Source organism: Cervus elaphus, chromosome 2, assembly GCF_910594005.1.
Source record: "Cervus elaphus chromosome 2, mCerEla1.1, whole genome shotgun sequence".
NCBI lineage: Eukaryota > Metazoa > Chordata > Mammalia > Artiodactyla > Cervidae > Cervus > Cervus elaphus.
Genome location: NC_057816.1, coordinates 27,156,391 through 27,166,215, shown reverse-complemented (window position 1 = coordinate 27,166,215; position 9,825 = coordinate 27,156,391). Strand labels below are relative to the sequence as shown.

Genomic DNA, 9,825 nt, shown 5'->3' with positions numbered 1-9,825 from the left:
TACTCCACTATCTTGGACTAAACTTATGACTGCTTTTTGGTGTCATCCGTTGGAAGGAATAAGAAAAGTTCACTTGAAATTGAAATTTGAAAAAAAAAAAAATGATTTGAAACCATTATGATGATGGCAAAGAGAAAACTAGGATGGATTGGGTGGTGGTTCTAAGTCTATGACAAGTTAATTATGAACTCTGGGCAATCTACCTAATATCTGAGTGTTGGTTTCATTTGCAGAAGTGAAGGTGAGAAGTTTGATCAGTGGCTTTCAAGCTGTGCTCTGTTGATGTCTGGGAGTTGTGGTGGGATACATGAAGGTATTCTAGTTCTCCAACCTTTGTTCCAAGCAGAGATATTCTGCTTTTATCTGATTTTTATAGTAAAGCACTGAATAAATTTTATTTTTAAACCAGTCTTATTGCTTAAGAACATCTGAAAGCCACTAGAGTAGATTGTTTTCACCACCCCCATAAAAAGTTTTTGATGCTATAAAAGATTATGAATTTAAAAGAATTAATAGAAAAATTACCCTATGCAAGGCACTAGGTTGAATGCTAGAAAATAAAGACTGTATACAGCTTAGCCTATTGCATAATACAAGGAAAATGTATATTAAAGCCTTAACAGTGACAATTAGTGTAGCACTAGAAAGCTTAGCAGAGGGGAAGCTCCGAGATTGACTAAATATACACATTGCATATGAATACATAGTATATTAATATATATCAATTGCATATAAATATATATATATATAGATAGATTATGGTACCTATATATAACATGATATATGTATATACATATATTTCATATGCAACCTAGAAGGAAATGAAGCAAAATTTATGTTTAATAGATGCTTCTTGTTAATATATAGGACTTTCATCTCCCTTCATATTCTATTCTCCTGAATCACAGTGCTTTTACAATATTGAAAACTGGAGGGTGGCTACATAATTGCTTATGTATTTACCATTGTTTCTTACCAACGTGTATGTTACAGTTCCAGACAATGGTTATAATCTGTAAGATGTGTTTGTCAAACACTTTTTGGTTCATTAAATGGACATCCATTTCACACTGTAAATCAGAGCATGAGACTTTGACACTTTCCATCAGGAGATTCACCACACTTTTAAAAATAACGTTTTTTAGTTTCTGGCTGGAGAAGATATTTCAGGCAGTAATTTATTTCAATAGCATCCCCTCATGGATTAAAGATTGCTAACAACTTCTAAAGGACCACATAATGGTGATCTTTAAAGTAAAAACTAGTCTGTTCATCTTTTTATTTCCCCAGCAGAGCTTAGTATAGTACTTTATGCATAAGGTACTCAATTTTTAATAAGAAAATGTCATCAATTATTTCATAGGAAGTAAACCTCTTATTGATAGGACTTGGCAGTAGTTTCAATTGTGCTACTAAATATCAATAACATTTTGTCAAGTTAGCACAGATTAAATTTAACTGAACTGAAATGAAAAGAAAATGCTGAGTCTTATGATTGTAGTTGTAAAACACCAGTTTTTAGGATGAGCCATCTATGCTAATGGATCTGCAACAAAATATGAAAATATACAGATTCAATGAAAACTATTAAATTCTGGAAATTCCCTGGAAAAAAAAGGAAACAGATAATCCAGAATTCATACCAACATTTAGTCATGATTTATACCAGATACTGGCAAACTTTTCTTAGCGGCAAAATGATGATATTTTTGGTCTTGTATCTTTGTTGGAACTACTCAGTTCTGTCATTTTCTTCAGCAATAGAGAATATATAAATGAATGTGCACGGCTGTGTTCCAGTGAAATAGGCAGATGGCCAGATTTGATTCAAGGGACAAGAGTTTGCCAGCCCCTCACTTATATAATTGCAAATGATTCTTAATTTGCCTTTGTTTTCACATTGATAATTGACAGCTATTTTTCATGGAGGTTCCCTAAATATTTTCTAGATGATTTCCAAAATCTCTGTTCCAGGAATACATTTAAATAATTAAAGTAGAGATGTGTTCTAATTTATCATACTATAGCAGTAGTTGTCAAATTGAGCTTTAATTGCTATATCATAACTTAGCACATGAAATTGATCTCATGTAGTGAATTATATCATCACAAAATATTGACAAATATCAATAAATTAGTGATATAAACTTGCAATTTTTAATTAATTATTAATATTGGGGATTTAAAATATATTTAGCATGACTGATTTAACAACTTAGGTCTTTGCTTTGATTTTTATGCACAAGATTTCCTGAACCAACTTGATTCAGCACAATTATGAATTCAGAATCCTTAGGTATTAGAAACACAAAGATGTAGTTCACTTGAAATTACAACCTAAGTTTGAATTTTCAGCTCAGATACAATGTCATTTGCACATTTTATTCATTTTGTGTAACTCAGTAACTGCCAACTTTTAAAAATAATGGGTAATGGCTCAAATAAAAATATTCAGTGTTCTAAAACAGCTACTGAATATATAAATGGCTTTCTTAAAAGTATACCCTCTACCATATAAGATGTTGCATGATTTAGTCAAAAATATCATTGGGAAGGCATTAGGAGACCTGATTAACAATCCCAATAAGTCAACTAGATCTGAACAAATTGGTTGTTTGGGATACATTGATTTACTCTTACATAATGTAGGAATAATACCCTGCACCTATACTATCATGGCAACTTGTATGAATAGGAATGGAAGTCCCTTGTCAGTTATTAAAGTGAAAGTGAAAGTCACTCAGTCATGTCCGACTCTTTGCAACCCCATGGATTATATAGCCCATGGAATTCTTCAGCTCAGAATACTGGAGTGGGTAGCCTTTCCCTCCAGGGGATCTTTCCAACCCAGGGATCGAACCCAGGTCTCCCGCATGGCAGGTGGATTCTTTACCAGCTGAGCCCCCACAGATGTCCTGTAAGTTATTAAATACTATATAAAACCAATGCAAAGATACTTTCTCTTTCAATGCCAGAAAAGGCTGCAAGCATTGTTGCTTCTAATTTGTGGCTTGAGATTTTGTTTCGTTTTGTTTGTAAGAGGGAGGAGAAAGTTCTTTTCAAAATAGCTATTTATTTGTATCTGTGGTCTTTCCCTTCTTTAACATAGCATAATTGCTTTCAGCTGATTTAAGCTGAATGAGTGAGGATCTAGATGTGTCCAACAGTTTGCAATTTAAGAGGCAGTTAGGCTGTACATACACACATTAATGCATTTCACAGGGATCTGAATATTAAGTATTCAGTGGATGGGACAAAAATCACAACAGGCAACTTTATTGTAGAATTTGATCCAAAAATACAGAAAAAAATAAATAAAAGGAGCCAAGTCTCTATTATGTTTGTACACAAAATAAACCAAAAATACATCAACATTTACCATGAGATCATTTAAATGTGTCTGTAAATGATCTGATAAGGGAAACGTGATTTACAACACGGGAAACTTTTTTTTTTTTTTAACAATTATAGACTTAAGTGCAATGCACTGTAGGTCACCTAGACTAGGCTAGCAAGGATGAGCAACATTGTGGGTCCAAAAGGCAACCCCCAAACACCTTCCTTAAATGGAAACTTTGGTAATTGTCTGTGGTTTAAAAAAAAAAACAAAACACCAACTCCTGCTTCATCATGTTGGATGGTTATTTTGTCCTTTTTTCTTCTGTGATGATGAGTCCATTTTAAATACTTCAATTATTATGAAGACACTCCAGATCCACAGAACAGCAGACACTTCCATTCTGTGCAAGACACAAGCATTAGCCAGAGACATAGAATACAAATCAATACGCAGTGTCCACTTTTACATTCAAAATAATCAGTTACATTTTGAGACCAGTTCCATGAATGCTATAAAAGCGATTACTAGAAAAATGCCAGAAGAGGAGTAAAATGGAAGGCAAGACTTATGAGACCCTACAGGGTCCCTCTTGTTGGGTTCTGCTGGCAGTGAAACTTCATATACCCCATCTGAACTCAGACCATGTTTGAGACTCCTCTGTATTTCCAACTTGTTGCTCACACAGTTTATTCACTACGGTTACTCTAATTGAGATTCTTTCCAAAATTAACAGTCTGAAAGATAAATGGCCATTAATAAAAATATTCAAAAATACCAAAAAGAACCTGAAAATAACTCCAGAATGACTTCCAGAAAGGCAGGCATATTAGGGGTAAATACAGACTCTCTAGTGGTGACTATGAGAGGGAAGGTACATATCAATTATTAGGAATTCATGAGAAATCAATTACACATATTGATATTAAATATGGACTTTCCAGGTGGCTCAGTGGTAAAGAATCTGCCTGTCAATGCAGGAGACATAGGAGATGCTGGTTCAGTCTCTGAGTCTGGAAGATCCCCTTGAGGAGAAAATAGCAACCCACTCCAGTATTCTTGTCTGGGAAATTCCATGCACTGAGTAGCCGAGTAGCCTGGTGGGCTATAGTCCACGGGGTTGCAAAGAGTCAGACATGACTGAGCAACTGATCATGTGTGCACACACAGTGTAAATATACCTTTATAATTCTCCTAAATGAATTTCAAACCTGACCTCAGAGAAATAATACTGAATACCATAGGTCTATATATTCCCTGGTCATTGTGTTTGATGGGGTTGAAGGAATACGGGACCATTACTTTTGCTTTATGAAGTTTGATGTCCTTTTCCTATCAGGGCTGCATTTTAAGATAATACTTCTCAGAAAAAAGAACCCACATTTATAACAGCATAAAAAGGCAAGTCGGGATCTTTCCACTGATGCCTGAAGCTGAGCCAGGATTTGATAGAATCAAATGGATTAATATTTTTAACATGCTTAATCACGGGAATTTAAGCAGATGTTTCAGCAGAAATTTGACCCTGCCTAAAGTCTACTACAGTCATAGCTCTCCATAAGCTTAGAAGGGAGGAAGGGGTCAGTTTTTAATTTTAAAGACATGTGAGGATGCCTCATGGGAATGCCTCCAAAAAGACAAGAAAATAATCACAGTTAATTAAATCTTACAGCAGGAGCTTCAAGTCCCTGCATTAGGCATTGTGATCATTAAACAAAGCAAACAACTTCATAGATTTATAAAACACTTTCTTCTAACATAGACAGTTGCCTGAAAGAGCTTAAAATTTTTTTCCAGGATGAAAATAGATCTTTTTTTTTCCCCCCATTCTTTCCCATATCCAGGTCAAAATAGCTTAAATCAGCCATAATTGAGCCTAGGGTGAATTATTTAAATTCCATATTTTACAGGCAAGAGAGGATTATTTTGTTCCATGTTCACTTGGAATTTGCCTTTATACACACTACAACTGCCATCCATTCAGACAGATTAACCTCCGGAGAGAAGCAAATGCCTGCCTGTTTCCACGCCCCCGGGAACCCGTGCATTCAGAACTATCAGGAGTGGCCCTCCTGTGGGTGTTCTCTGGCACATGTCCGAGGCCTGGTTATCCTCAGGACACCCAATTACCTTGCATTTGCAGGTTGTGCAGGGAGATCCAGCCATTGTCCACACTGAGCCGCTGAGCCTCGAAAGGCCATGGCTGTCCAGGCAAGTTTTCCTGATGTCATAGGCGATATTATCAGCCAGGCAGGGGTCACTGACACAGCGGGGACAACATTCCCCTTCCAGGATAGTTGTGTACTCACAGCTCAAACTGGGGCAAGTGAGCGGCCAGCAGTCTACCTCTCCTTCCTGTGGAGAAAAAGTAAAACAAAAACAAAACCAAAAAAAAAAGCCTCCTCATTAGCTTTTTGCACAATCCTGTGGCCAAAGTCCCAGAGAGGGAAATCCTCAGGAATACCCATGACTGTCCTCACTGACTGTTCCTACTTTAGCATCCTTATGTGTATGATGCTATATGGGTATGACGTGCTTCCTCTTTAAAGAAGGAATACAGACATCATCTCCTCCAGTATGCTTTTGCTGACTGTCTATATTGCAGCCATGGAGAGAGTTAGGTCCCATCTCTCTGTGCCAATGGCAATCCATAATTATTTTTTATAGTGATTCTTATTGATCCTTATTGTAGTTATTAATACAATTCCAGATTAAGTTTTGAGCTTTCAGGTTCTGGACTTTTTCCTTTATCTCCCTGATACTTAGCACAGTTCTGGTCCGTAAATGCTAATCAAATGAACAAAGAGATGATACAGGGCTAGTATATAAAGAGAAACTTATTTTTCTTAAGGTCAAAGGAGGAACCTGAGTCACTGTACTATTTCAACAACATCACACTGAGGTGCTTGTGTCAGATTTGGAACTGAGGTTGTGCACACTGAGGTGCTTGTGTCAGATTTAGAACTGAGGTTGTGCAATATCAGGAGAACCATTTCGGAATGGTTTTGAATGTTCTGTCTGGCTAGTGATACATCACTAATGTGCAGTGCAGTGCTACTCCAAGTAGTCTATAAACTGGCCAACTGCGGCCCCACTGAACTGCACATAGCAGATCTGTTTCTCCAAGTAGCCTCTTCTGTTATCATGACACTGATTATAATTAATGCAAACTCATACTCAAACTCAGTCAGCATCACAAGATCATGGCCTTTGATTAGCTTCATGATTGCCCACGTCTGTCATGCTCATGGGGTTTCCCAGCTGGCGCAAGTGGTAAAGAACCCACTTGCCAATGTAGGAGATGTAAGAGACATGGGTTCAATCCCTGGGTCAGGAAGATCCCCTGGAGGAGGGCATGGCAACCCATTCTAGTATTCTTGCCTGGAGAATCCCATGGACAGAGGAGCCTGGTGGGCTACAGTCCATAGGGTTGCAGAGTCAGACATGACTGAAGTGACTTAGCACACACATCATGATCACTGTTACATCATCTGGGATCTGGCATGTGCAAATTATTGACATTAAATATAACCCACTATATTCTCAAGTCATCACAAAGTTATATTCATTAGCATCAGTTTTCCCAGAAAATATTAGGGTCTGGAATGGCGGGGGATCCTCTTGAAATTCTGTAAAAATTTCATGTCTAAAATTAATACTTGTTCTTCTGAGTGCTGAAGACTGGCTTCTTAGAAATGCAATTTTTCAGACTGATATGTGAGCTAATTCTATAGCTGTGTTGAATTTGTTCTTGAATGGGAGATGTGAAAAATGGCTATGATTTGAATATATCTAACTTATACTCCTCAGCATTAGGAGTAATCAAGAAGGAATTATTTCTACTAAGATTATCTGCACATTCACCAGGTGACTTTAGAAAATCCAAAGGAAATTTACAGCATGATGTCTCTGAATGCCTGTTTTTATGCAATATCTATAGACTGAATCATTAACTTTAGAAAATGTTACATTACAAAATGCAGCTAACAGTTTCCATTACAAATTGACTTAGTTATGACTCAACTCCACTGGCTGTAATTCCCTCAGAGATAGAATATCATATTCACTATGATAATGTGTTTTAACAGTCTTTGAAACATTAGGAATCTCTGTCTGTGGTATAATCTGCAACAGAAAGAACCAGTTCCAGAAATTAAGTTTTTTCTCTGAAATTTCTCAAACCTGATTATACCCTTAGTATCCCCATATTTAGATACAAAGGAACCCTTCATTTTTCTATATGACGGTTTAGCTCTTGAAACCAATTTTTTGACCCAGGAAACATGAACAGTAGTTACTGTTGTGCATTAAGTACTTTCTATGTGTCAAATACTATATTTGCCATTCACACATACCTCTGATTTTCACAACAGCCCTACAAAATAGGTGCTCATCCACTTGTATACACTGAAGGAAAGAATGATCAAGTGAAATGCTAGGACTAGCTCAAGTTAATGACACAGAGCTTGTGTGTGGGAGAACCAGGACTGAATTCTAGGTCTCTATGGCCTAGAATCAATATCATTCCCTGGTATTTCTACTATGTTCTGTTATCTCTCATACTGAAATCTTTATTGGTAATGTCCCAAGAAATGAAAGACTTGGCTCTGTAAGAACTACAACTCCTGATCAAGGCCTCAATAGCTTTCTGTCATTTGGGGATTTTCATTGTACTGGATTTGCTAAAAAGTAGCAGTTGCAAAGCAACTTGGGCCAAATTTGTCCTATGTAAATGTCTTGCATGCTGTTTTAAACAATGGAAAATGAATGTCTTCTGGAAGAGCATTTGCCCCTTACCTAGCCACAGGACCCACATCTTCCTGCCCAGGATCACAAATAGCAGGAAACTAAAGCCCATAGACAACTGAGTTTGTAAACCCCTCGAGAGTATAAGGGACAACACACTCAAGGAAGACGACATACCAGACACCGGCACTGCTGGCAGCTATGAGTCCAGTTGTCTCCACTCCGATAGAGCTTGTGTCCATTTTGATCCAAACATTGGCTTGTGACCCTGGTGTCACACTCTGGGCAGCAGAAAAGGTCAACGCTTGGATTCTGGCAATCGCAAGCTGTCCGCCGGCAGAATATCTTCCCGTCCTATTTAGAAGTGAGGTTAAGGAGGTTTCATCATTAGGGAAGCAATAAGCTTCATGAAGAAAACTGATGTTATAAACACTTTACAGAGCACATAGGACAGATTTCTGACAGTCATAGTAACCCCCTGACCACCTCCTGTTTTGCTCAAAACAGATGCACACATGTATACTCAGGTATAAAAAGCCTGCCTTTCCCTCGCCTTGCCTGCAGAGCAGTCTGTGTTAACAGGGAGACATTTTTAAGTTTAAAAAAGAAATGTTCTTGAAACTTTTTTCTAAATGTTTCTTAAAAATCATATTTCTAAGTAAAATTATAACTAAGCAGCTAAAAATGCATGAATGATCAAGGACTCATTTGAGTGGAAAATCATGCTGCTGTACTTTTCCCAGTTCACAGTGAATAACCTGACACATGGAAACGCATTCATCTTATTTTATCTCTGCCTCAGCTATGGGAGGAAGTCTGACTATTCCCTTTTTACAAAAGAATTAACCGAGGCTCAGAAAGGCTGACTGATTCATTCAGTATCACAGAGGTAGCAATTCTCTAAGCAGCATCATTAGATTTCCTGGTTTCAAAATAATTTTTCTTCTATGAGATAGTTTTTAGGATGTTTATTACAGGTGCCACCTTCCACCTTGAGGTGGGAGTTCCCCAAATTATAGCAAAGTATAATTTCTGGAGTAAAGACCTTGACTACTCATAAAGGATTGAAGGTCGATAGCATTCAAACATTGAAACAATGTTTTGCAGTGTTTCCTTCCTATTTTTCTTAATTGGAGTATAATTGCTTTACAATGCTGTTAGTTTCTGCTGTGAATCAGCTATACGTATACTTTTATACATATATCCCCTCCCTCTGAAGCCTCCCTCACACCTCCCCTCCATCCCATCCTCATGGTCATCACAGAGCATCAAGCTGAGCTCCCTGCGCTATACGGCAGCTTCGCGCTAGCTGCTTTACATATAGGTCAGTGCTACTCAATTTGTCTCGCCCTCTCCCGTTCCTTCCCTGCGTCCACAAGTGCGTTCTCTACATCTGCGTCTCTATTCCTGCCCTGCAAATAGGTTCATCGGTACAATTTTTCTAGATGCCATATGCATGTATTAATATATGATATTTATTTTTCTCTTTCTGACTTCACTTTGTGTGACAGACTTGAGGTTTATCCACATCACTACAAGTGATCCAATATGATCCAGCAATCCCACTACTGGGCATATGCCCTAAGAAAACTGTAATTCAAAAAGACACATGTACCCCAATGCTCCCTGCTGTGCAGTTAACTATAGCCAGGACACAGAAGCAACCTAAATGTCCACTGACATGAATAGACAAAGATGTAGTATATATACACAACAGAATATTACTCAGTGCTGCTGCTTAT

The 9,825-nt window shown here is 37.6% G+C and overlaps 1 protein-coding gene across 2 annotated transcripts in view; it reads right to left on the bottom strand.

Moving 5' to 3' along the window:
• Positions 1–3,260: 3,260 nt before the first annotated feature.
• NELL1 (neural EGFL like 1) overlaps positions 3,261–9,825 on the bottom strand; it is a 1,027,621-nt gene continuing 1,021,056 nt past the window's right edge. For both annotated transcript variants that reach the window (XM_043875125.1, XM_043875116.1), the window contains 3 exons: positions 8,261–8,437; positions 5,468–5,692; positions 3,261–3,740 (listed from right to left, as the gene is read on the bottom strand). In XM_043875125.1, coding sequence (XP_043731060.1) covers positions 3,690–3,740; positions 5,468–5,692; positions 8,261–8,437 — 453 coding nt within the window. In that variant the 3' untranslated portion in view covers positions 3,261–3,689. The remainder of the gene's footprint in view (positions 3,741–5,467; positions 5,693–8,260; positions 8,438–9,825) is intronic.